This window comes from Lissotriton helveticus, chromosome 7 (genome assembly GCF_964261635.1).
Source record: "Lissotriton helveticus chromosome 7, aLisHel1.1, whole genome shotgun sequence".
Classification (NCBI taxonomy): domain Eukaryota; kingdom Metazoa; phylum Chordata; class Amphibia; order Caudata; family Salamandridae; genus Lissotriton; species Lissotriton helveticus.
In genome coordinates, this window is record NC_136068.1 from 1554812797 (window position 1) to 1554838937 (window position 26141).

General features: G+C 46.5%; 1 protein-coding gene across 2 annotated transcripts in view; it reads right to left on the reverse strand.

Annotated features, from left to right (window-relative positions):
• The window catches only part of HSPBP1 (HSPA (Hsp70) binding protein 1), a 201687-nt gene that overhangs the window by 51832 nt on the left and 123714 nt on the right, over positions 1–26141 (reverse strand). For both annotated transcript variants that reach the window (XM_078655044.1, XM_078655045.1), the window contains exon 7: positions 12222–12333. In XM_078655044.1, the coding sequence (XP_078511170.1) occupies positions 12222–12333 (112 nt within the window). The remainder of the gene's footprint in view (positions 1–12221; positions 12334–26141) is intronic.

Consider the following 26141-nt stretch of genomic DNA (forward strand, 5'->3'; position numbering starts at 1 on the left):
GCAGGTGACTTTTTTGGTTTCAAATGTCAGCTTAGGTTGTGCTTTGTCCAGTTACCTCATCAGATCCAGCAGCTGCTTCCCACTGTGAGAGAGGCAGTGCCCTTGGGAGACAGGTATGCGACCGTGAAACTGGACTGGCTGATGTCACCAGGCTCCCGTAATGATTATTCCGCCCAGGCGGTGTCACAGCTCTTTAGACCACACGTGACCAGCGTCTTGGTGTCCCTTTGCTGCTGTGAACCTGCAAGTGGCCAGTCACCGTGTAGCCCCCGCTGATTGTATACCCCACTCTGAAAGCGCATAGTCAGGGGTGCTTATAGCGTGCAGAGTGAAGCGCTTGTTATTACTCACTCTCTATTGCCTTCGGTAACCAATATTCCAAAGAGATGCTGTGAATTTTTAATAGTTCCAGTATTGGGAGGGCTTTATCTGTTTAGCTTGTCTCTTCAACTCAGTGGGCTCACCTTGACCAAGTCTTATTAGGCAGTGGCAGCACCCCTTCTGTGCTGTGGAGCTGAGTTACGTTGGCAATCATGCTGCCAACAGTAGCAAGCAGGGTCTACGCACCACTCGGAGACGTTGGCAGCTCCGTGGGCTCTGGGGACAGTGGGTGTGTGCAGTTGTGTGGTTTCCGTTGTCTGTGGCCTCTGATCCACCGATGGTACCAGGCCCCGCAGGAGAAGGCCGTCAGCACGCCACCCGGCCAAGTGGGGAATCGCAGCGCAACGGCCCCAGCTGGGCCACAGTCGTCACCGTTGAAGAGGGAGCCCTCCTGTCCACTCCGGTAGGGTCTGAGTGTCCGGCTGTCCCTCCGCCGGCCACCTCGCCATCACCCGGGCGCCTTGTCCACAAACAATAATATCCTACCATGGTCTGGATGGACAGCGAGGCTCAAGCAACTCCGCGGGAGAGGGCCTGAAATAACCACGCAGATTCCTCCCCAGGCCAACCCGGCAGGCCGGTATCCAGTGTCGGGGGCAGCCCACACCGAGTCTCATGCAGGGCAGCCAGGCAGCGCCACAGGGCCCGGGTGGCGCGGCACACCACTCACTTTGTAAGCTCCCGCCCGGCTTCAGGGCCCTAGACGCGATCCTGCATGCTTCCACAGCAAGTCAGCCCGCCTCACCGCAGGTCTCAGCTTCACAGGGTGGTGGCTTCACGTTGCTGACAGCTTAGCCGTCTCAGACCGCTGCGGGCTGAAAATCGCGCTGGTGACACTCTATGATCGTGGCCGTCATGAGGCAGCCGCCATTTGTCCGATCTCCTCTGGGCCAACCTGCAGCAGAACCTCACCGCACTGATTTTGGGGAGTCTTTTTGGCGTCCTCTGGTGCCCGCAATATTTACGGGGGTGTTCCACTCAATTTTCTGCTATTGCTCTGGCATTTATGCAGGATAGTGATGCGTCGTTGGCTCAACGGCCGGCCAACCTGAACAACAGTGCGGACAACTTGCGGTGGGCTCTCTAGCGCCCCCCACACTCTATATTACCCCAAATGTTATAGCTGTTTAGTGCTAGATTTCGATTACGTTTGGCATAGCGGCAAATATTATCCTATGGGGAGTGGTTAGTCTCGAAAAGGAAACTTCGAAAGCACCCAGGACTCAAATTCTTAGCAAGAGTTACATTATCACAAAATCACTTAAAGGTGTGCAATGGATCTGAACTGCCAAAAGACGTACAGCTCGGAGAAACCTTTAAAAGCTTACAGTGAGTGCAAGGCAAACGTGGACCCAACTTTGAGACTCAGGCACCAACTTGGTCCCTGGACGCCCTTCTGGCACTAAGGGGTGTAAATAAAAGGTGTCCGTTAAAAAACGGGCAACAGGCAGAATAAAAGGTTTTGTCACTGAAAAGGAAAACTCACTTGTAATCCTGACTCTTTACCTTAGGTGTTCATTGTTAATTCATAAAAAATAGCGTGGACGCGCAAGACCCCAAAACAAAAATGTAAAATAAATTCCCCAAGTTTCCCAGCCCATAAAAGGAACACTATTAAGCAGCAACATTTACTGTTTATTTTTTCAACCAATTAGCCAAAAGAATAAGTTGTCGATGCTCTATCTAACCACAGATTCCTAAAATTTAGATTATTACCCGGTGCCAGACTAGATCTAGAAAATTTATAAGCAGTGTACCACACGCCACTAGGTGGCATCATACCGCCCTGGAAGTAACAGGGTGGAGTCACATATAAGAGTAGCCTTTGCGCATGATAAGTTCTTTGATCAACTCTTTCTACATCCTCAGATGCAGAGCATTAACAAATAACGGCACCAGGGTGCAGATCTCTAACTTGGGATCTTTTTAGATGGTAAAAAGAGCTCACTACACAGAAAGAGGGAGGTGAAGGGCGGTGAGGCATCTGCGATTCGATAGAGAATCCACCAGTTAATTAAGGTAAATAACTTGTTTTTCTGATGCATACTTATAACCACAGATTACTCACCTTCAGATCAGATATTAAAACAGTACCTCTCAAGGTGAAGGTCTGTACCAATTCCCATTTTGTAGTCTTGTTAAAAGTCAAGGACAGCAACTCTGCATGCCAACACAATGGTTGTAGCCTTAGCCCTGGTGAGAGGACCCCTCAGGCCATCTGAAGGTTGCTTTTTTAGCCAGTGCGTAGCAGATCTAAATGCTAAGAACTATCCACCTTAACAGAGTCCTTTTCTGCACAGCTTTCCTCTTCTTTGCCCCAGGAATCCCCACAAAAAGCTGGTTGTCCAAATGGCCAACCAGCTTTTTGGTCCAAATGGTGTAGTCTTCTCCTCTTTCGAGGGATTAGGCGTGCCAAGAACGCCGGGAGAATGATGCACTGCCTGATGTAGAAGGGAGTCACGACTTTTGGTAACAAGAGTGCCTGACTCAAAAGCACTAGTTTGTCATGAAAAAAGGTGAAGTTGTGTGATTGCACCTTAAGTTACCTTAAGTTACTTCGGCCTCCGTTATACTGTCTGCTAGAGTGCTGGGACGCTTGTGGTGAAGCACCTACTTGCTTTATCAAGTGTTATTTGATTGACTGATCGAGTTCACTCAAATGACAAACTGAAATGATCACAATGAGGAAGGGAAGACTGTGCTCGCAATCAGAAGACGCATGGAGTCGCTTTGCTTCAGCTCAAAAGGCAAACACTTGCGAAATGTCAAGCCCAAGTTAAGGTCCCACTATGGCATCACAATAGGTTTGGAAGGGAACATGTGTGTCAAACCTTTAATTAAGCACATCACAACAGGTAATTTAAGCAAGGGCAGTTTTTTCCAGTAAACGGATAAAAGCCCTTGCTTTTATCCAAAGCCAAAACAAATAGTAAAACATCCAACAGTTTGGCTTGTAAAGTGTTTGTCTCATAGGCTACACAGGAGGCCACACATTTTCCCCAGCATCTGGGATAAATAGACATCATGGCAGGACGACTCATGGAAAGAATAACATCCACTATGTTGGGTGTAGATCAAACACAGTCAACTGCTGCCACTCAATCTCCACATATGGAGGTGTATATTGGGCAGGTACGGGTAAAGGATCCAGCCCTGCTGCTGTGATGGAAGGGCTTCTTAAGGGGTAGTCTGACTGGATGGCAGGTGCACATGCCCAGAAGCTCCAGTTACCAAACTCTCCAGGCTAAGTCCAAAGCTACTAGAATAATTTATGCCTGATCTTTTTCAGAACTTGGGGCAAGAGAGATCAGGAGGCAAGCGGACAAGGGATACTTCATTGTAAGACAAATGGCCCATAACTCCAACACATTGATATGGAGCTTGGGTTCCGCAAGCAACGAGAGTTCTCTGATCTCTATCTTCCCAAAGGGGCCACCGCAACCAAGCATTGATGCATCATCACCACCGTCAGCTCTGATTGAGTGAAGGGAGAGGAGTCTGCTGCTGGTCCAATTGATTTGATCAGCCTCCTGTGAAATCTGAATGCAGTCTGCAAGGTTGCCTTAGTGCTGGGCCCAGAGCTGGAAACATTGGGATTTTAGCCTGATTATACTAGACTTGTTGCAAGGGTTAGAAAGTGGGGTGGAGAGGGAGCCCTGAACCAGCATTTCCAAAACAGCTTCTATAAAAGGAAGCCTCTGTGAACAAGTCTGCTGCAAATTTGGCTCGTTGATCGAGAACCCCAACAATGTTAGGAGCTTTGCTGTTCTCTGGAGGTGGGCCAAGACTGACTGTGGCAAACATGAATTCAACAGCCAGTCATCGAGTTTGGGGAAAACTGGTATCCCCAACCTCGGAAGATGGGCAGCGAACACGCCAATCACTTTTGTGAATTACCAAGGGGTAATGGTGAGGCCAAAGGGGAGCCCAGCAAACTGAAAATGCTCTCTGCTTACCTTGAACCACAGACAATGGTTGTGGAACCACAGGACAGGCGAGACTCGCAAAAATTGGGAGTCCTGCCCCGAGCTCAAACACAAATCTGGTCCGGGTCTGTGACCGATACCTGTTTTCTGCAGTCTCCGCATGGTTTGACGTATGTGGTTTTAGGAGGGGACACTGTTCCCTCACACACTAAGTTTCGTTTTGGGAAGTCCGCGAAAAACTGATCAGAGTGGAGTGCTGGATCTGTGTTCGAAGACACAGAAATAAAGGAACTGACGTGTGCGTGTAAGGTGGTGCATATTTGCGGCTCTGGTCCGTCACTTCTGGGGCAGTATGGCATCAATGCGGGGTGGCATGTCGCCACCTAGAAGGCCGCAAGAGCACTGCTGAGAAAGTGTCCAATTTTAAAGGTGAGGAATCTGCAGTTAGAAGTATCGTTCAGAAAGGTAAAGTAGAAGTACATTTGGCTGAAAAATACCACTGAAATGGTTTAAGTAATATAACATAAAAACAGTAAATACACTACTAAAATAACTGCGCCCCTTTAAGAACTCTAGAAGGCGGCACCATCCCGTAATGCCCAGCAGAATGATAGCTCGGCAGTTCAGTTTTGAAGCATATGTAAGATATCCAACTGCAGCTACAAGTTATGTGACCCTTAATGCAAAGAGGTGGGTGAGGCTTCATAAATTCAGAAGGTAAGCACATGCTGAAGAACTCGGACCACAAGTAAGAAACTTTTCCTTTTTCACCAAGAGATTCCCCCTTAAATTCACAAAAGGTAGAATACAAGCAAGTTAAACCAACATTAAAAGCACATTCAGAGTGACAGATTTGAACGCCAAAGCACATTGGGGAGAGGAGTTGCCTAACGGCTAGGGCGGTCGACCTCGAATCTGGGGAACCGGGTTAGAGTCTTAGCAATGGCACTGAACATCCTGTGATTCTGGGCAAATCACTTAATCTCCCCGTACCTAACAAAAATGAATGTATCTTCATGCAACGCAACTCGTGCTATGTAAAGCGATGTGATACCCGATGCCGGTCAAGTTCGCACTATATAAAACTCCGTAAAAAAAAGAATAATAATACTTTGCAAAGGTAAGTTTGACCCGCCTATGTATTCATCCTGACGTCAGAGTCCAAACAATATTGGTTAGCGGAAGTATGGACTAAGGTCAAAGTGGCCACATAACATTTCAGGAATAGATGTAGAGGGAACTCTAGGCTAATGAGGCAAAGGATTATTTGCTTTTACACAACAGGTAGTAATACCGGGCACAATCTCATAGCTATGGTCTGAGGTGAACTCAATCCAGACAGCACCATAATTATCAAAGAGCTGCTTAATACAAATAATATCATAATGCTCCCTTAATGCCAAGAGGATGCAATAACGTCTCTGCTGGGGACATAGGGTTCAGGGAAAAAAGAAAGCAAAAAATAGCCTGGTTTAAATTGAAGTAAAAAAAAAACGTGAGGTAAAAAAAGGATGAGTGTCAGAGAAACGTTATTGTAATAGTACACTATTTACAGCTCATCAACACAAAGACCTTGTAGCAATTGCCAATACGAAAACCACCTTTCATGAAACTGGCCTCATTAATTTGAAGAGCACCACCTTCTGTTCCCAGTGAGGCAGTGGCTTTCTAAGCAGAGGAAACACTTTCATAAGACCTTCCAAGAAATTTTTATCACCAGAATTGTAAAAAGAGAAGCCTCAGAATGAGACATATGATAAGCAGGAACGGTAGCCAAATATGCTGTAATAGACAAATATTGTAAACCAGACTTTGCCAGATAAAGCTGATATGGCAATGCCATCTCCTCTTGGCATGTTTACAAGAGGGTGTGCATGTTGATACACCATACACAGAACCTCCTACACCTAAATCCTCGACCCTTGGGCAGTGAGAGTTCATATGAGCACCCCATTCAAAGAAGCCTTAGGTACCAAGGTTGGAGATAGAGCACAGGACAGAGATGTACTCTAGCCGGAAGATTCTTCTACCAGCACCACCACCTTAAGAAGGACAACATTTGACGTATTGTGTGGTTCTATCTCCCAGACTACTTTGAACCAATGATGCTCCAAGCATTTCTGCCGATGTCTCATGCAGATCCTCTCATCCTAGATTAGGGAAATGCACAAGGCCATTGAACCCAGAAGTGATGACACTTGTCATATTGAAGTATACTAAGCTGTTCTGAGTTGCAGGTACTTCTGACGAATACAAAGAAAGCTATTTTGAGAAAGAGACCAATTTCTTTTTTCTGTATCTAGGACTGCTCTCAAGTATGGAATCATTTGAACAAGAACTAAAGGACATTTTTTGAGATTCAGATGAAGATCCAGCTTTCAAATTAGGTCTACTGTCAGCAATAAATCCAGAAGGACTTTGGAATTAAGAGAAGCATTGATTAGCCAGTCGTACAGATAAATAAAAACACGCTTCCTGTGAAGAAACGCTAGTTCTACACAGTGGCGGCTGGCATGGATTGGGCGTAAGCGGAAGTAAAAAAACAAAAAAATGAAACTTACCTCCTTGCCGTTGATGCTGTGTCTCTTCTAGTCGTCCCTCATCGTCGCCGTTCAGCTCCAGCTGGAAGCACCCAGGCTCCCCATAGCCAATCAAAACGCTGCAATGCAGCGTTGCGATTGGTCCGAGTGCCATGGTACAACCCTCAGCCAGGGACTGGGAGCCTGGGCATGTTCTCCACCCAGGCTGTAATACAGCCTGCTCGGAGAACATGAAAGTGCACATGACGGGTAGGCCGGACAACCCGTCACGTGCATTGATGATAGTGCATACCACCCGCTGTTGGTGCCGGTTTTTCTCCTGGTACTGCCCCCCAAGACTCCGGGACACAATATAAAAAGATAATAAACCACGGTTTATTATCGTTTCATCTTTATTTTATTTGCTGCTGGAAGGGGGGAGGGAAGGAGGGGGTCGAAGCTACGGGCGAGCCATTGCTGGTACAAAAAACTGTGAAATTGTCCTGAGAACTGACTTCAGGACAAAGAGAAGAACACTGTACAGGTAGTGATTTTTATAGATTTTGAATCTGTGGGAAAAATCTATGACTTGCACATTTGGGTACATGAAAACAAGTATCCTGGAAATCCGCAGTGCACATTCAAAACCCCCTCTGAAGACGAGGAAAAATCTGATGGTGAGCCAGCATCCTGAAGTTATTCCATTTTCACCCATTTGTTTGCTTTTTCAAATCCAAAATTATTCAGAAATCTTGTTTGGGGCATTCTTGATATGAAAGTAATAGGTATAAACTCCGACGTATCACTGATTTTGGCTCTGTTGCTCCTTTCTCCAGGTTTGTTGAAATCTCACAAATAAGTCGGTTCAGCATTGTATGATTTGAGCCATTCAGTGGAATCTGACAACGAAAATCTGGTTTCACACCCATTCTGTACAATATATAGCACACACTGGTCTTTTGTAATTTGCTGCCATGCTGGTAGACTGAGGGACATATTTCCACCCGATGTACTCATTGGTGGTGAAGAATGACTGAGTCATTGCTTTGCTAAAGCTTTCCCAGAGGCAGTAGAGAGCTAATGATCGCTACCTCTTCCACAAGAAGACTTTTGTTTTAGAAAAGGCTGCTGCTTTTGCTCCATCTGTTGTTTCTTCCATTAAAGAATACAGTAGTGTTGATAGCTCTGAAGCATCATTTTTTTGACCTCTTCGTCAGCTTAAGAGCCAAAAAAATAAGAGCCGTTAAACGGTACTTCCAACATTTTTTGCTGAGCTTACAGAGATAAAGATGTCAGTTTAAGCCACAAATATCACCTTATAGACACTGCACAGCAAACATCAGCAGTAGCAAAGTCTGCAGTGTACGTTGCTAATCCAATGATTATGTTATATCAACAGTGCTTCCTTGACCATCTTCATGAAGTCTCCCCTTTTCTCTCTTGTGGGAATCGCAAATAGAGTGTTCACAGCAGTTAAACAAGGCAGAAGAACTAGTGGCTTTAACAATTATTTCTGTTTGACAACCCTTCTTTCCAAAGGCAACCCCCATCTTCTTTTCTCCTAAGGAACATTCTGAGATTCCGGGTCCTCAGCAAGGAGTTTCTCCTTCAGAAACCTGTGTCCGGGTGAGTGGTTCTGAATTTATTTTCCAACTGCCTGGTCACTGGCCACACTGAAAAGGAGTTTATGATGGTTTCCATTGTGGGTTGCAATAATCAAGGAACAAATGGAAAAAAAAAACGGTGGCATAGTCTGGATTGTTTAAAAAGTATTCACTACAGTGGAAGACCGAAGATAAAACTTCTATGCAGCCCCGTTTGAGAGATTTTGAATGGGTACAAGGTCATCTACTAGAGAGATTCTCATGGGAAGAGAATTTGGAGAAGCTGGAGAAAATGCTTGCCAACCAATGATGCGGAGCAAAAATACAGAGAAGATCCTTGCTTTCATCATCTCCTTGGACTGCATAACTCAGACTTATGAGATCCATGATGTCTGCGTTGAGAGACATACTCTGGTTCTTCTTTGCACCTCTTATGAGAATATCCAGTTGGAGATCTTCTCAGGACTCCAAGTGACACTCCTCTCTAAGTCTGAGATTGTGCTGGCAAGGCGGGAGAACAGGGTCTTGAGCCTCTGAAGAACGCTGGTGAGAAGGATGGACTCTGCAGGGAAGATAGGGGTAATAATCATCCCCAGAAAAAATGCTACCACCACATCAAATGGTTCTGGCAGAGAAGGAGACAATGAACAGCCCTCTTCCTGGACATATGTAACAAAAGACCACAGTTCTAGCCGAAAAGGAAGTGATTCTGAGAGGCGGTGAGCATTCTAATCCCGAAATATCCCTTGTTGATTCAAATATTTCCTAATCTCTCAATGTATGTGTGTGCGTCTGCACATCAATCTTCTGCTTCTCGACTTTGAAGCGAATGTTGCTAACGAGTTGCTGTCCACTCACCTTCAGAAGTGGGCTCCTAGGAAGAAGCGAGGTTGGAATGGTGACTTCTCCCCACTGAAGTGAATGTAGATGGTGACATTCTATGCCCAGTATCCACTTTCTTAGCCCTGAGGCCATCCATGTCCCTGTCTCTCAGAGCCTGTAGGACATTGTTTGAGAAATCCCACAATCCTTCATAGAATGAGTCAGGAAGGCACATCATGAAAACACTGTGGTCCTCATTTCTTGATATCATCCACTTACAGACCGAGCAGGTAAAAGGGGATGTACCTCTAGACCAGTGTTTCCCAAACTGTGGGTCACGGGCTGATTTTAGGTGGGTCGTGAAAGTCAAGAAATAACTAAAGATGGCTTTAAATTCTGCAATTTCCAGGTCACATTTGCTGTACTTTAAAGACAGAGGTCAAATATAAGCCTATGCCTTCAAGCAAATTGCTGCTTTTTGACATGGGGGATTGGGGTTTATAAACTCATCTCATTTTGCAGTCAGAGAGTGTATAGTGTATTATGTAACAGTCTTGCTGCGGTACATAAGAGTGTGAAAATAAGGGCTGTAGGATGTCGTTTTTTTGTAATGCACAAAAAATATAAATACATGTAAATGATGTGTACAGATTAAGCAGTTAGGAAAGCAAAACATTAAGCTAATTAGTTTTTTTAGTTCTAGAGTGTGATGGAAACAAATATTTTAATAGGATTTATTAAGATCAAATCAAGACAATTTACTCGGTGATGCACAAATGAAATATTCCCTTAAACCGGATTTCCACGCATTATCATTTGTGTGCAGTATAGTTTTATCAGTAAAACTGTATGTCTGTGCAAATTTAGTGGCCATTTCAATGGAAAAATTGCTATTTGTAAATGACTATGCACTACCACACAATGATTTAGTTACATAAAAAACATCACCAGCCTAACGTCCATTAACCCGTTGGCTGCTGCCGTCGGCCATTGGCTGACGGCAGCACTACCTCGCTGGTGCTGCCGTCGGCCAATGGCCGACGCGACCGCGCACGTTTTTTTAAAACGGCCGCACTGCTGCAAAAAAGCGGAAGCAGCCAACGGGTTAAAGCTAAGTGAGTCACGTACGTTCTTTGTTCTAAAAATTGGGTCGTATTTATAAAATGTTTGAGAAGCACTGCTCTACACTATTCACTCGCTGGCCCCATCAACAGCCATTTCATAACCTAATCTGAGACAGACGTGCCCGGGCTCACTCAAAGGTCACATTTACATTGATCCCAGAAATCAGATCACTGCTATGATGTCAGCAAAAAAACACAACTGATATGGAGCACCTTCAGCGCCGATGCATACTGGAGGATAAGCATAATGTTTTCCAGAGAACCTACAAGTGAAAGAGCATAGTTTTCCAAATCCATTTAGAGGACTTTTGTCCCAAAAGTGTCTACAAAATAGTTTGTGGTTGAGAAACGGATCAAAGTTTTCATAGGGTACTAAAAAGTGCCACAGTGAAAAAAGTTTGAGAATTTAACAATGTTTTCCAGGGAACATTTAATAATAAAAGGTATCTGAAATGCCAAAATATACACAATTGGGAGAAGTTTGTAGATGCTTACATAAAAGGCAGGGAGGCACAGTATGTTAAGAACTTGTTGCCAACATCTGTAAGTGATGCCACATGCACGCCACGTTCGAATCCCATTGCAGCCAACTAAGCTCTTCACCCTTCAGTAAACTGGGAACTAAAAAATTGCGTACAGTAAACTCCTTATTTACAGTGTTACAACACAGTAAACACATTTGTGAGGCTAACAGGAAAGCTCTCGCCACCTTACAGAAAGACATACCGTATCAATGGGAAAGCTTGATATACCAACATACAGGATGTGCCCATTACAGGCTTCCATCGAACCACTCATACAGGGTATGACCAGGGGTCCATTTTCAGGTTTTGGGCAAAGGACAACCACCTCAGCTCTTTACCCTTTGGAGTTTGATAAGCTGAGTACCAGTGAATTGCATACTACTGAACAACTTATTTACAGTGCTACAACAGAGTACACAGCAACATTTAGTGAGGCAAACAAAAAAAGCCTAAGCACCGTACAGGCAGGCAGGCATGCATACACACACACGCACAAGCACACCCACCCGTCAATAGAAAAGCTTGATGTATCAACATAAAGGATGTGCCCATTAAGGACTTCCGCTGTACCACATATTCAAGGTATGACGGGTGAGACAATTCGCGGTTCTAAAAAAAGGAAAACCAGTAACAAACTGACACCACCATAGAAATGCTAGCAGATAGGATTCAGGACAGTACACCCTCACCTCATACCACATTACTTGTGCTTAAGGAGATGTTCAATAAGCAGGGTTATATGTGTCAGCACAAAGTCATTTTTGCTCGAAGTGCAAAAGTAACCTCACACCACAGTAGAGGCAGTGGAGGTGAAAAGGTATAAGTGGAATAACAGAAGACTGAATGTGTGAAGGTAAGGTACACAAGAAAGTATACAGGCACATAATGCCATACTAGAGATACTTGTGGACATGGGGTGTGTCTATGTATACAGGACTGTGCACAGGTCTTTTACTAGAGGTGCTGAAGATGGGATATGTTCAGACTCAGAAGACAAGACAGCAGCAACACACATCTCATAACACAACCCATAGAGCTGTGTGAGAGGGCTAAGTGAACAATATATAGACAAGACAGTACACTGCCCCTTCACACAATCTAGAGGTTTTGGAATGGATGGCACATGCAGCAGGTAAGGCAACCTAACACACATCTATGTCACTTCACACTAAGATTTGGGCAGGGTACGTAGACAACACAGTCAGCCCCGAACACCATGCTTGGGTCCTGGAGCAGATGTACATGTGCAGATTATGTAAACTGGACAGGTCAAAGCGATGCAACACAGTGCGGCCACATCTGTCTGGCAGCATCTCCATACCTGGAATTCCTCCTGGGATGCGATCAGCTGGCATCGCTCCTTAAGCAGTTCCTCAAACCCCAGCTCAGGTGCCCGGCACTCCAACACTCCTTGAGGGAAATCCATCACCAGACTGCAAAGTAGAGATTCAGATGCAGCAATCACTGTGTGCTAAGACATTCTCCGGCCAACCATTAGCCTCACTGGCAGGCCATATGCTAGCTAGAACGCTTATAGAGGATACAGCATTTTTCAACATTTTCACCCTATAGCCTGTAATTTAAAAGCATCAATATTCAATATACAGTTTCAAGTTATCTAAATACCCTGGTCCACAGCTTCCAAGTAAAATACTTTGGAAGGATTTAGTTCAATGATAAAAAAAATGAAATAACGTGGATGGATACATGTCCACCCAAATAGCATTAATAACTTAGCGCAGGTGTGACTGATCACATTCAAAATCCTACAAGGGAAGTGCCACAAACTGGGTTAAACTGTAGGGAATCACACGATATGAGGATAAATCAAGCATGTCCCGCAGGACCCCGAGTTTTGTTGTAGTGCTTTACTGAGCAAAACTCATCCATAAGCAACAAGAAGCTTTCAAATGAACACTGGGAGAGGCATAGATAAGGTAATAGGAATGAAAAGAAATTAATGGAGGTTCAATATCTACAGGATAAAGGTCAACATAATTATTAAGAAAGGAAAGTGTTTGACGTTGCCAGGATGATGAGGAAAAACAAAAAGTGATGGGTGGAATACTCATAAAAGTCTCTGTCACCAGTAATCATTTGGGTCTCATTCCAGTTCATTGTTTTTTTTCTTCCCAACTATGCTACTGCAGACCGGGATCAAGCTAATGGAAATCAGACATGGTCCTGCTCCAGCTGGAATAGTCTAGTCCAAACTGCAAGGGCTGAATGGAAAACAAACAAATCCAGGTCAGTGTTTGACTTTTTGGAGCTTATCGGTGAAGTGCAGCTCGAGTCCTGAGTCACAGTGAGTGTAGGAACCCACGCCCTAGTATTTTCAGGCATACCAGTCAGACCTATGGTGTCACACTGAAAAAACACAAAAGGGTGATATGTATAATAATTGTAAAGGTCTCAGTCACTACCATTGTTCAGCTTCACTGCACTCCAAGGTACAGCCTGGATAAGGCAGTCCCTCCCAACTGGATGACTGAACAGGAAGAAAAAAGATGCTACCAAGAAGCCAATTCCAAACTTTGAAGAACCTACAAGCTCCCGAGGACTGTATAAGGGTGTTAGTTGCTTCGGAACCGATCCACAGCAGCCTCGATCTTGTGCAGCTTTTGGTACCTGGCTTAAGGTAACACACAAAATGCACAACTGTGGTCAAGGTCATGTGTATATGGTAAATGAGTAAGTTATCCTCTCTCAACACCCCTGTGATGTCATGCACCTAACTTGGGGAGACATCCCTTAAGGATAAGAACCCTCACTCACCCGAAGGTGACATGCTTCATCATATGGGTCCCCCTTACCAGTGTAGAAAACCTAGTCCACACTGGGAGCTACTACTCCGGGATTTTAAAGGAGGAGCTCAGAGATGTTTTATGGACAAAGGGATGGTAATCCCATATGTGAGTAAGATAGGTGTAGTGAGAATAGCAGCGCTGTGTACAACATTAACAAGTGAGTTTAAAACTATCTAAGGGGATACACTAACTATTTTATTGATGTGCTCCGCTTGACAGGGTTAAAAAGGAACAGCACAGTGGTATAGAGGTAGAACCACTGTCACTAAATGGTCGACATGTTTCAGCCTCTTGATCACAAGGTATCATCGGCTTTCTTCAGGACCAGTTGGAAAAAATGTGATATTGCTGCTGCCAATATGTGACAAAAACAGAATTAAATTGAAATAATACTCCACCGGTATTCCTGTCTTATATTCTGGTGATCAGGTCATACCCAGGTATCTGCAGGGTGAAAATAGCAAAGCGAAAAGAGAGAAACATATACACATTTGGTCAAAATCACACATGTACCTTAGATATGTATCATCTGTTTTAATGGTGTAATATATTTAGGGTTGTTACACTCATAAGGACTTACCCTCAATAAGTAGGAAATCCTGCCTCACCTCTACCTGGCAAGCTGCTCTGGGAGGAGGCCCCGCACTAAGGGGAAAATTTAATACATATTCATGTATCTATACTTTTTAACTGCAAAAGGCAGACTGTCCAACAGGTACATAATACAAATTCCAAATTTAAGGCTCAACTAAAAAGGAGTTTAAAGACACTCAAAAGGGTATTACAATGCACTGACCCATAAAAACATAAAGGAGCATAGAGGGAGGAAATTCTTATAGCTTGGTCTCTTCCCTCAATCTCGCCTCCCAAATCAGAGTTTAAGTCATAATCCTAACCCCTGAGTCTTACCTGTCCGTCGGTACCTCGTGGCTCGGATAGAGCTAGCCCCGGGAGGTACCGAACGGCAGGAAGGCTCGCTGTTTATGTAGGGTGTCGGATCATTTGATTGCCCGCACTTGAAGAAATCCCATTCAAGGACTGAAATACATGGGCTGATTATGATCGAATACTTTTTTTTTTTTTTTTTTTGAGTTCAACACTGCTTTATTGGGTATGATGGTAAAGAGTACACAGCTGTTCGTGCCTACAACCCGGAGGCCGGCAGCGTAGACTACGTGATAATACACAGCCTTGTAGCCGGCATCCCTGAGGCCCGGAGGCGTAGCGTATGTATGAACAAGGAGTACAGCACAGTCAGCGTTGTTCGGCACTTGAAGGATGGGCCGCAGTAGAACAGTGGTTTCAGAAGCAACAGTCAGTATTGTAACATTAAAAACAAATAGAACTCCCCAACCATAAAGAAACTCAGAGGCAATTCAGTCATCTACGGAAGTCTGTGGGTATGAAATCAATAAAGCATCAGCAAAAGGCAGAAACTCTTATGACAGAACAGCAGCATTGTGGTACAGTCAATTCTCGAGCCAATGAAGCCTCCAACAGTGATAAGCGCAGTGACGTGGAATGTAAATGTGGTACAGAAGGGTAAAGTTGTGTGGGTGTGTCTGTTAAGATGTCAGAGGGAGGGCGGCCTGGCCGGCGGTGAAAGGGAAAAAGGGGGACAGCCACCTGTAGGAAGAGGGGTTCCAGCACCCAGGGCCAAGTGGTGTACCAGATGTCGAACAGTGTATCCCAACACAAAGATAGTAGGTCCCGGTTAACATTGCCCAACATGAGTAGTATTTAGGGGGTCAGGATCAGTGGTCGATGTGAGGGCCGGAGGACACATCATCGGTCGACACCAGGGGCATCGGCAGAGGCGCCATTCTCAGTGGATCGTGTTAGAAGATATGTCACCAGTGGACCCCATATATCTTTAGGTCGGCTGGATATAGGTAACAGCTCAGTAAACGTGGTGTATTGGTCTTGACAATGGGTCAGATCCGCCAGCCATTCCTTGAACTTGGGCGCCCTGCCCCGGCCCCACCGACAGGCCACACGCCGTTTGGCCAGTAGCAGTGCAGTGTCAATGAATTTTCGGCATGTACTAGGGACCTGTGGCGTATATCCGAGAATTGTCACCAAGGGGTCCATGGGCACCTTGGTACCAGTCATGTCCTCGAGGGCACCCGACACTTGCTGCCAGTATAGTGACACCTGAGGGCACTCCCAGGCAAGATGCAACATATCCGCATGAGCTGCATGACAACGCGTGCAGCGATCATCCTCTGCCAGACCAAATCTATGCTTTTTTACTGGCGTATAGTACATCCGCTGTAGGAATTTGTAATGTATGATTTTCAATCTGCTGCTGGCAGATATGCGGGAGGTGAGCGCACAACAGTATAACCATTGTTCGTCCGTGATGTCAGTGGCCAGCTCAGCGGACCAGCGCGTCCGTGCACTAGAGTCCGGCATCATGGCCGCGCTCCTAAGTTGGCGATAGAGGCCAGAGACCAAATGAGTCCCGTTTTGGGAACATAGCAAGAAATGAAGGGGAGGTAGAGCCTCTGGTTCATTAGGGAAGGAAGGTAAGATGTCCCTCAACCCCGCACGTAGTCGCACATAATAAAACAAGTCTAAGGGAGTGCGGGCATGTGCCGCGAAGAAAAGGTCTGCCGTCTTGAAGCTCCCGTCAGCAAATAAGTCGCCCCAGCAGGAGACATTGATCTTTGCACAGAGGTTACGAAAACCCCGTTCCCACAGTAGGGTGAGATTAGGGTGGTAGGTAAGCGGCAGTTTCGGCGAGTAGGGTAGGGGGCAGGACAAACGTTTCGCTATCCGGCGCCATGCATCCATTGTGCATGATACCGAGGTGTTCGGCGTGGTGATGGACGATTCCGGACAATGGAGTAGTCCACTTAGTGGAAGGGGGTGTACTATCCAGTCTTCTACCGCTATATGTGGCATAAATGGCGTGGGAGCCATCCAGTGGTAAGCGTAGTGCGCCTGCGCACATAGATAATACTCCAGAAAATCAGGGATGTCAAAGCCCCCTTTATCATAGGGTAGAGTAAGCGTGGACCATTTAAGCCGGGGGTGCTTGCCTCCCCAGAAAAGCCTACACACCTCCATTTTCAGTGTCTTAAAGAAAAAGGCGCCCGGGTAGTAGGGAATGTTAAGGAAGAGGTAGAGAAAACGGGGGAGAATAACCATTTTGATAAGGGATGCTCTGCCAGCCATGGAAAGCGGCAGGGTGATCCAACGATTCACAGTGGAGGTCAGCTTGGTGATAGCTACTCCATAATTAGATCGCAATGTCTCTTCCCTATCCCGGGATATACGGATTCCCAGGTATCTGAGATCCGTCCGGCACCACTCCAATGGGTAGTCAAGAGGAAAGTCCTCCACCGCAGCCGTCAAGGGGAAGAGTTGGGATTTAGACCAGTTAATGTGCACCCCTGACATCCCGCCAAACATGATGAATTCCCTGAGTAAGGGATTCAGGTGTATCTCGGGGTGTTTAACATATATGGTAATGTCGTCAGCATAAAGGGATACGTCGATTTGTCGCTGTAGGCACTGTATCGCCCCGTCTCGATGTAGTTGACGCAAGCGACAGGCGAGAGGCTCAACCGCTATGGCAAATAGTAAGGGAGAAAGTGGACAGCCCTGGCGCGTGCCTCTGGTGATGTCAATAGGTTGCGACAGGCGACCGTTGATCAATATTCTCGCCGTGGGATGAGTATAAAGCAGACGAACCCAAGATAGAAACAAAGGCGGAAATCCCATACTAGCCAACACCGAAAATAAGTAGGACCATTCGACAGAGTCGAAAGCTTTAGTCGCATCCAGGAAGACGGCTGCGATAGGTATGTCAGGATGAACCGTGCGCAGGAGAGAGAACAGGGTACGAAGATTGTGTGAAGTAGACCGGCCAGCCACGAAGCCAGATTGATCCGGTAGTACGATTCGAGTCATCAGTAAGGACAACCGGGTAGCTAGAACCTTAGCAAGAATTTTTACATCACAGTTCAGGAGAGAAAGGGGGCGATAAGAGTCGCAGGAGCAGGGGTCCTTACCGGGTTTCAGAAGAGAAGTGATAACCACTTCACGCATGGAGCCAGGAAGAATGCCATCACTAAGGGACTCCGAGTATACCTCACGTAACACTGGAGCCATTATATCAATATAGGCTTTGTAAAACTCGGCAGGGATGCCATCCAGCCCAGGGGCTTTACCATTCTGAAGGGACATAATGGCATCACGGATCTCGTCAATTTCGAAAGGTGCCGCCAGGAATGCTCTATCTCCATCGCTTAGCCAGCAGAGCGCAACATCTTTTAAATAACTGGTATAGGACGCTTCGGAGCTCGAGATAGAGGTGTATAATGCGTGATAGTGTGCAGTGAACGTGTTGAGGATTTCATCCGAGTCCCTAATGGTGGTGCCGGATGCATCCTCGAGTTCGACAATAACATTGCGACCCTTAGGAGCCTGAGTGAGCATTGCAAGTACCCTCCCAGGACGATCCCCTTCGCAGTATTTCCTGGCCTGCCAGTGTTTACCACGAAAATTGGTTTCCCTGGAGACCTCCTCCTCATACCTAGAAAGTGTCTCCCTGAAAAGTGCATGCAGTGTAGGGTTAGTGTCCTCCACCATCCGGCATTCCAGGTCCTTCAGCTCTCCCTCCAATGTGCCAATGGTGCGGAGTATGTCGCGCAAGACTCCGCAACTCTTAGAGATACAGTATCCCCTAATGGTGACCTTAAAGGCCTCCCATATATGTTCCACCGAATCCACAGAGCCCCTATTTCTAGGGAAAAAAGCGGCTATCTCTTCAGCTAGTTCAGTTCGGAAGACAGTGTCAAGCAATATGTTAGGGCGGAGTCTCCAGTGTGGTCTAGGGTTATCCCATCCCGGCATGTGGAGTTGAAGCATGACAGGACTGTGGTCAGAGTATGTCCTGGGTAAGTGCCTCCCCCCTGTTAATGTTGATGCTATCTCTTTGGTGACAAGAATATAATCCAGGCGTGCCCACGTTCCCGTGTGAGACGTGAAGTGTGTGCCTTCCCTCCTGAATGGGTGCAAGTGTCTCCAAGCATCAAGCAGCTCGCCCTCTGTAAGCACCCCCTCCAGCGCCTCGCGTGCTCTAGGTTTGTAAGTGCATAGCCCATCCGCCCTATCTAGGTGAGGCACTATCGCCAGGTTGAAATCACCTCCCCAGATGACGTGACGTGATCCCACAGCCATGATCTTGCCCCAGAGTGCAGAGAAGAAGGTAGGATCATCCGTATTCGGTGCATATGCAACAGCAAACGTGACAGTATCTCGCCCCAGCCTGCCCCACATTAATGCATACCGCCCCTCACCATCCATCAGTTCCCCACATTTATAAAACGGAACATTGCGGGCTACAATAATAGCTACCCCTCTCGCATATGTGGAGTACGAGGAGAAAACTCGGTCTCCAGCCCATCTACTCGCAAAAGTAGGGTTAGTACGTGGCGGCAAGTGGGTTTCCTGTATCATGGCAACCTGCACATGATGTCTATCCAGATAGGCTAGTACACTACGACACTTCTTGGCATTATTTAGACCACGAACATTCCAAGACATAGCCGTCAATTGAGAGTTAACATTTAGAGTAGCCATAAGTAGTTCAATAGCAAAAACGACAGTACCAACCAATGCAATAGGTGCAGTTCAAAAGCATTCCACCAAGTTAGAAGTACAATTTGGCGCACAATCTGCATACCCAGTCCCAGTGATAGTTGCCTCGTCTTAAAACTGCCAACCCCCCCTCCCACCCCAGCATCCCAATCATGCCGGTAGCCGATGAACCCCCCCCACCCTCCCCCCCCCATCCATCCCCTCCTAGTCTCTGCAACAACAACAATAAAAACAGTAGCAGTCTCAGGGGGAACACCCTGTAGGGGTTAGGCATAGAGTGTGCACAGCACCCTCTCGGCCCATAGCTCCCATCTGTACCACCCTCGGCGGAGCATAGGGCCTAGAGAGTGGGCCTCGATGTACATTACCACAGGTGTGTTACATCCTCGCAGGTTCGAAGCAGGTATTCAACGCAGCGTCCGCAGGTAGGATGATGGGCGTCACGCAGTACGTAGAGAGAAAAGAACCAACATAGTCCGCACGGGTATTCAAGGAGCATTCTGTGCCGGCGGCAAGTCCTCGGCAGATACTTCCGCCTCAGCTTCTCGTTCTTCTCTGCGTGCTCTCCTGAGCGATTTTAAGAAGTCCTCAGCCTTCTGCGGATTCGTGAAGAAGCGCTGTGTGCCCTGATGCGTGATCCGTAGCTTTGCAGGATACAGGAGGGCATAATCTACCTGTGCCTCACGCAACTTCTTTTTCACTGGGAGAAATTTGCGTCGTTCCTCCTGCACCATCGGGGTAAAGTCCGGATATATGGAAAACGCAATGCCATTGTAATTCAGCGAGCGCTGAGTGCGGGCCGCTCTCAATGCAGTGTCCCGGTCGCGATAGTTCAGCAGTTTAGCTATGATGGGCCGGGGTGGCAGGCCAGGTTTTGGCATAGGCGCTAAAGACCGGTGCGCTCGTTCAACAATGAATTGGGGTGAAAAAGCTTCGTCACCGATTGATCCCTTAAGCATCTTCTCGACGTATAGCTCCATTCTGCCTGTATCCGTGGATTCCGGCACATTCGTGATGCGTATGTTGCTCCGGCGGCTGCGGGCTTCTAAGTCCTCATTTTTAGCCGCTATAATGCGAAGCAGATTGTCCATCCGGGCTAGTTGCGTCGTGTGTGTCGCGGAAACATCCGCACCATCAGAGACACGTTGTTCCACGGTCGTCAGTCGCTCCTCATGGCGATCCACCTTGTGGACCAGCGCGTCCAGTCGTGCAGTGACACCGTCCACCTTTTCAACCACAGTAGCGAATCCTTGCCGCATCTCCTGAAATAGGCTGTGAAGGTCCAAGTCAGTTGACGGGGGTGTAACAGCCCTCGAAGGGGCTCCGCTAGGACCGGGACCGGCGGGCACTGATTTGGCGCCTTTTTTGGCGCCGTCAAAACTCAATTTTGCTTGGCGGTTATCCGGGCGCCCCATGATGGTCGTGGTGTCCAGTTGATGTTATCGCCTTCAGTAGGGTATAAGAGCAGTATGTACAGGCCGGTAAGTAGATAGTCAGCCGGTAGTCCTGCCAGACACTGAGAGTTATGAAGGATCCTGATAAGGACGTCAAGGAGAGACTGCAGCCACTGTCGGGGGAAGGGCGCAGTGTTCCAGCCCTTCTCCGGTCCCCCAGTGTCCTCTCTGCAATGGTGGGGTGCAGCGATCAGTGGGGGTCAGAGTGCCCAGTAAACTGCAGCCACGAGGGAGCTGGTTCGAACCTCCATGCAGCTAGGAGGCGGGCCAGTGGTCGTGTAGTACAGCGGGTGCAGCCGGTGAAGTCCGGGCGTCTCCCGGTCAATCTGGGCTTCGCGGTTCCTTCTGCCCGGGGAGCAAGGGTGAGGAGTCCCACCGCCGCGTCAAGGCTCTGTGCGGCCTCCGCTCCCCCGTTGTGAGGCCCAGAACTCCGCCCGTCCCCCAGACACGCGAGAAGCGCTGCAACGCTCAACCCGCTCTCGGCGGGAGAGCCGGCTTACCCGCGGTCCAGGCGCCGGAGGTCAGCAGTCCTTGACGGCAGAAGGGTGTGGGGTGAAGAGGCCTCCGCACCTTGCCCCCAACCGTCGGCTCTTCCTCCAGGCACAGTCGCAGCTCCGGGCGGACGACGGAGGACGCGGCCCAGCCCCTCGTGGTCAGCCGCGGTGTGTCGTAGTGCACAGCAGCCGGGTCCAGGCGCCCTCAAGGACCAGGCTATCTCCGGTGCAGATAGATGCGGCGATATCTCCAGTTCCACGGGTCTCAGCAGCGTCAAGCTCGGGTCGAGTGTGAAGGTCGCCGTCCTGCACCTTTTGCTGGCTTCTGAGTTTGGAACAACACCTTGTGGCGCAGGATATGTGTAGGATCACTCGTCGAGGCACGGGAGCTACCAACCTAGGCAGCCATTCCGCTTGCGCGCCCTCTAGCGCCCTCATTATGATCGAATACTTTAGGGCCAACTGTGCTCCATCCGGCCTAATAGTAACCAACACTCCACGTCTCTTTCTCAATGATAAAGCATTCTTACGTGATTGGTCTTTGATTGCGTGGAAATGTACTAGAGACTGGTTAATTTTGATCATAACGACGGCCAAGAAAGCAGCCGATCTGATTTTGGTCGAAATTCAAACTCTTGAGGCGAGCATCAAACAGGCTATTGTAAGCTTAGTTTACAAAAAACAAGCAGACAAAAAACAAGCTGAAGAAACTTGCAAAAAACAAATTGAAGATATCAACAAAGTCAATGGGGATTTAAAAGAATCCATACTAACAACTAAAATTGCAAAATTCAAAAAAGATATTGACAAATTCGCTATGGACAAAGTTTACCCATACACCAGTGATGATTATGTTGCACCTCAATTTAATCAGAGAGGAGGTAGACAAGGGTCTAACTATTCAACATCATCTAGTGAAGACGAACAGACCCCAGATGACAACATGACTTACGGTGCCTAAGGTGGTAGACCTTCCAATCGTGGTGGAAGAGGAAGGGGTCCCAGAAGAGGGAATAACTTTGGACAAGGATTCAACCCATGGTGGCAACCACCACCATTCGGAAATCCCCCACCAAACCAGTTTGCTCCTTATCCATTCTACCCACAAATGATGCCACCACAACCTTTTTTAGGCTTTGGTTCCAACAACCCAAGAGGCAGAAAAAGAGGCCAAAAGAACAGAGTAAATTGGAACACACCAATATCCACAACAGTGACGGGCCAATCGTCAGGAACAGCATCGACGAGCGGCACGAACAAATAGTTGTCAATTTGAGCTCATATGAGCCTAATGCTACAGAGTTACAAATCCTTAAGAGAGGGTTGGGATTTGTACCCACATTCAAGGGAGACGCTTTTCAAACTCGATTGGAATTAGCGGCCTTCTTTAGGAAAATACGGCTAAATGCCTTTTTCAAGGATAAAGATTCGATTGACAACACAGATGTCAACACTGGTCTACGTCCGAAATCGACATTCAATCCTCCAACACATTTGATTCCAGCCAGAATAGTGGCTTTTGAAGAAGCAGTGCTACATGATTTTGAGACTATTAAAATGAGCAATCAGAATCAATTTCAGAACCTTTCCAGGATGGAGAAAGCAGCCTTAGTAAGTCTGGCAAACAACCCTGATCTAGTGATTAAACCTGCAGATAAGGGTGGAGCAGTTGTCCTTCTAGATAAAGACATATACAGAGAAGAATGTTTACGCCAGCTGAATGATTCTAGATCATATCGTAAACTTCTCTTGGATCCGACCAAACGTTTGATTAAGGAGATTGCAGTTAAAGTGGAAGAGGCCAAGACTAATAAGTGGATCACAGACCATGAGGCTCAATATCTAACTGTGACCACTCCGATCACACCGTACTTCTACGTACTGCCCAAAATACATAAAGCCACTAGACCGCCTCCAGGACGACCAATTGTGTCTGGCATCGGTTCGGTCTTAGAACCACTCTCAACGTTTGTTGACTCATTTCTTCGACCCATGGTGGAACTAATGCCCACTTTTATCCAAGATACCAAGCAATTTCTTAAAGAGATTGAGGACCTCCACTTTGATGCAGCCAACGACTGGCTAGTTTCGTTCGACGTGGAGTCCTTATACACTTGTATTCCACAAGAACAGACTTTAAGCACCATCAAATCGCTGCTGCAAATCCAGGACTGGAATAGCATCACACCGATTAATTTTGTGATGTTTTGTGCGAGGAAGGTGCTGAAAGAAAATTTCTTTAAGTTTGAGGAACAGCTGTATTTACAAGTTTCGGGGACATGTATGGGGAGTGTTTGTGCCCCCAGCTTGGCTAATCTATATGTCGACAAGGTTGAGCAAGAGACCATCCTCGCTCCATCGAACCCTTTTCTGCATCATCTATGTACCTGGAAAAGGTACATAGATGACATTTTTGTCATCTGGCGAGGCAATGAAGACACGCTTAAACTATTCCATGAATGGCTGAATCAGCAGGACGACTTTCTAAGATTCACATTGGAATTTTCTAAAACCAGTCTTCCATTCCTAGATCTGCTGATCAAACCCAGCAACGGTGGATTAATAACTGAGTTATATAAAAAACCCACCTCTTGTAACTCTTTGTTACCATTTAACAGCTACCACCCCAGAGCCCTTCGTGAAAATCTACCATTCGGACAATTTTTACGCATTAGACGTAATTGTACAGGAATGACAGAATATGAAAAGCACGCAAGGGCTCTGTCACTTGAAATTCAAGTGAAAAACTATCCCAAACGTCTCATCATGACCGCTAAGAAAAGGGCTGGAAATAACAACAGAGATGCTCTTTTGGAGAAAAGCATTCCTAAGGAACCCAACAAGCGTATCACGTTTGTTAACACTTTCTCCAGCTTCTCCAACTCGGTGAAGAAGAGTATCAATAAACACTGGAATATCTTGAACTTGACACATAATACTCTTCCTCGCCCCTTGTTCGCTTACAAACGCAGTTCTAACCTGCGTGATAAGTTGGTTCATACCCGTCCTCAAAAAATGAAGAGTGATCACCAACAAAGTACCCTCTGGAATCTGCCTCCGGTAGTGGGCCATTTCCCATGTGGCTCATGCTCTGTATGCCCACAGACAGAAAAAACTCTAGAGATCGATATAGGCACTTCTAGACCGTGGTTAATACAAAAACACACTAACTGCAACAGTGATCACCTAGTCTACTTAATTTGGTGTCCATGCCAACTCAAGTATGTTGGCATGACCACCAGAAAAGTTAAAACACGTATTCAAGAACATATGAGCACCATTAGATGTGGGAAGCGCTCAACCAAACTTACTAACCATTTCTTGGACAAAGGACATCGTGACACTGATTTGCATTGGGTGGTCTTGGATAAACCTTTTATACCTCCCCATCTGACAGACTCTACTAATTATTTACTACGTAGAGAACAAAAATGGGTGTACACACTTAAAACTGATACTGGAGGGCTGAATGATGATATTCCATGGGTGGCTTTATAAATTTGTGCATATATCTAATTGTGAATTTTCAATCATTATTCATGTATAACACTTACGCTTCTCACATAGAATATAGTTCTTAGAGAAGCTATTGCTATATTTGTGCACATGACATAAGAGCCGAGTCAATCACAAGGGACAGGTGTTCACACTGAGTATATGTCTTGAACACAGGCTTACAGTATATACATGACACAGGATACAGTTTTCCCCGTGGTTGTTTCCTCTTGGGACATTTCCAGATCTCTCTGGCGCTTTTTTGCATCCTACTGGTGTAAAGGGGCTGATTTCCTTTAATTACTATACGTGGGCTAACTGGAGCATAATCTTTCTATGCTCCTAATCGCTTAAACGGGGTATGCATTGTAGTTCTGCATGATAGACGCATGCGTCGTCTAGGTTATCCCGGCTTCAGGGCAGGTATGGTCATTTCGCGCATGTGCAGGACCAGGATACTGCTTTGTAAGCTCGATCGCGCTACAAATAGTTTAGTGTGCGCAATGCGCATGCGTGGGCTTGTGACAGCGATCTTTACCGCATGCGCTTTCTGAAAAACAGGCGATTAGATCAGACGCCCGCGTAACATTAGGCCCCCGCTGCAGCAGCTGCGGGCAATCAAATGATCCGACACCCTACATAAACAGCGAGCCTTCCTGCCGTTCGGTACCTCCCGGGGCTAGCTCTATCCGAGCCACGAGGTACCGACGGACAGGTAAGACTCAGGGGTTAGGATTATGACTTAAACTCTGATTTGGGAGGCGAGATTGAGGGAAGAGACCAAGCTATAAGAATTTCCTCCCTCTATGCTCCTTTATGTTTTTATGGGTCAGTGCATTGTAATACCCTTTTGAGTGTCTTTAAACTCCTTTTTAGTTGAGCCTTAAATTTGGAATTTGTATTATGTACCTGTTGGACAGTCTGCCTTTTGCAGTTAAAAAGTATAGATACATGAATATGTATTAAATTTTCCCCTTAGTGCGGGGCCTCCTCCCAGAGCAGCTTGCCAGGTAGAGGTGAGGCAGGATTTCCTACTTATTGAGGGTAAGTCCTTATGAGTGTAACAACCCTAAATATATTACACCATTAAAACAGATGATACATATCTAAGGTACATGTGTGATTTTGACCAAATGTGTATATGTTTCTCTCTTTTCGCTTTGCTATTTTCACCCTGCAGATACCTGGGTATGACCTGATCACCAGAATATAAGACAGGAATACCGGTGGAGTATTATTTCAATTTAATTCTGTTTTTGTCACATATTGGCAGCAGCAATATCACATTTTTTCCAACTGGTCCTGAAGAAAGCCGATGATACCTTGTGATCAAGAGGCTGAAACATGTCGACCATTTAGTGACAGTGGTTCTACCTCTATA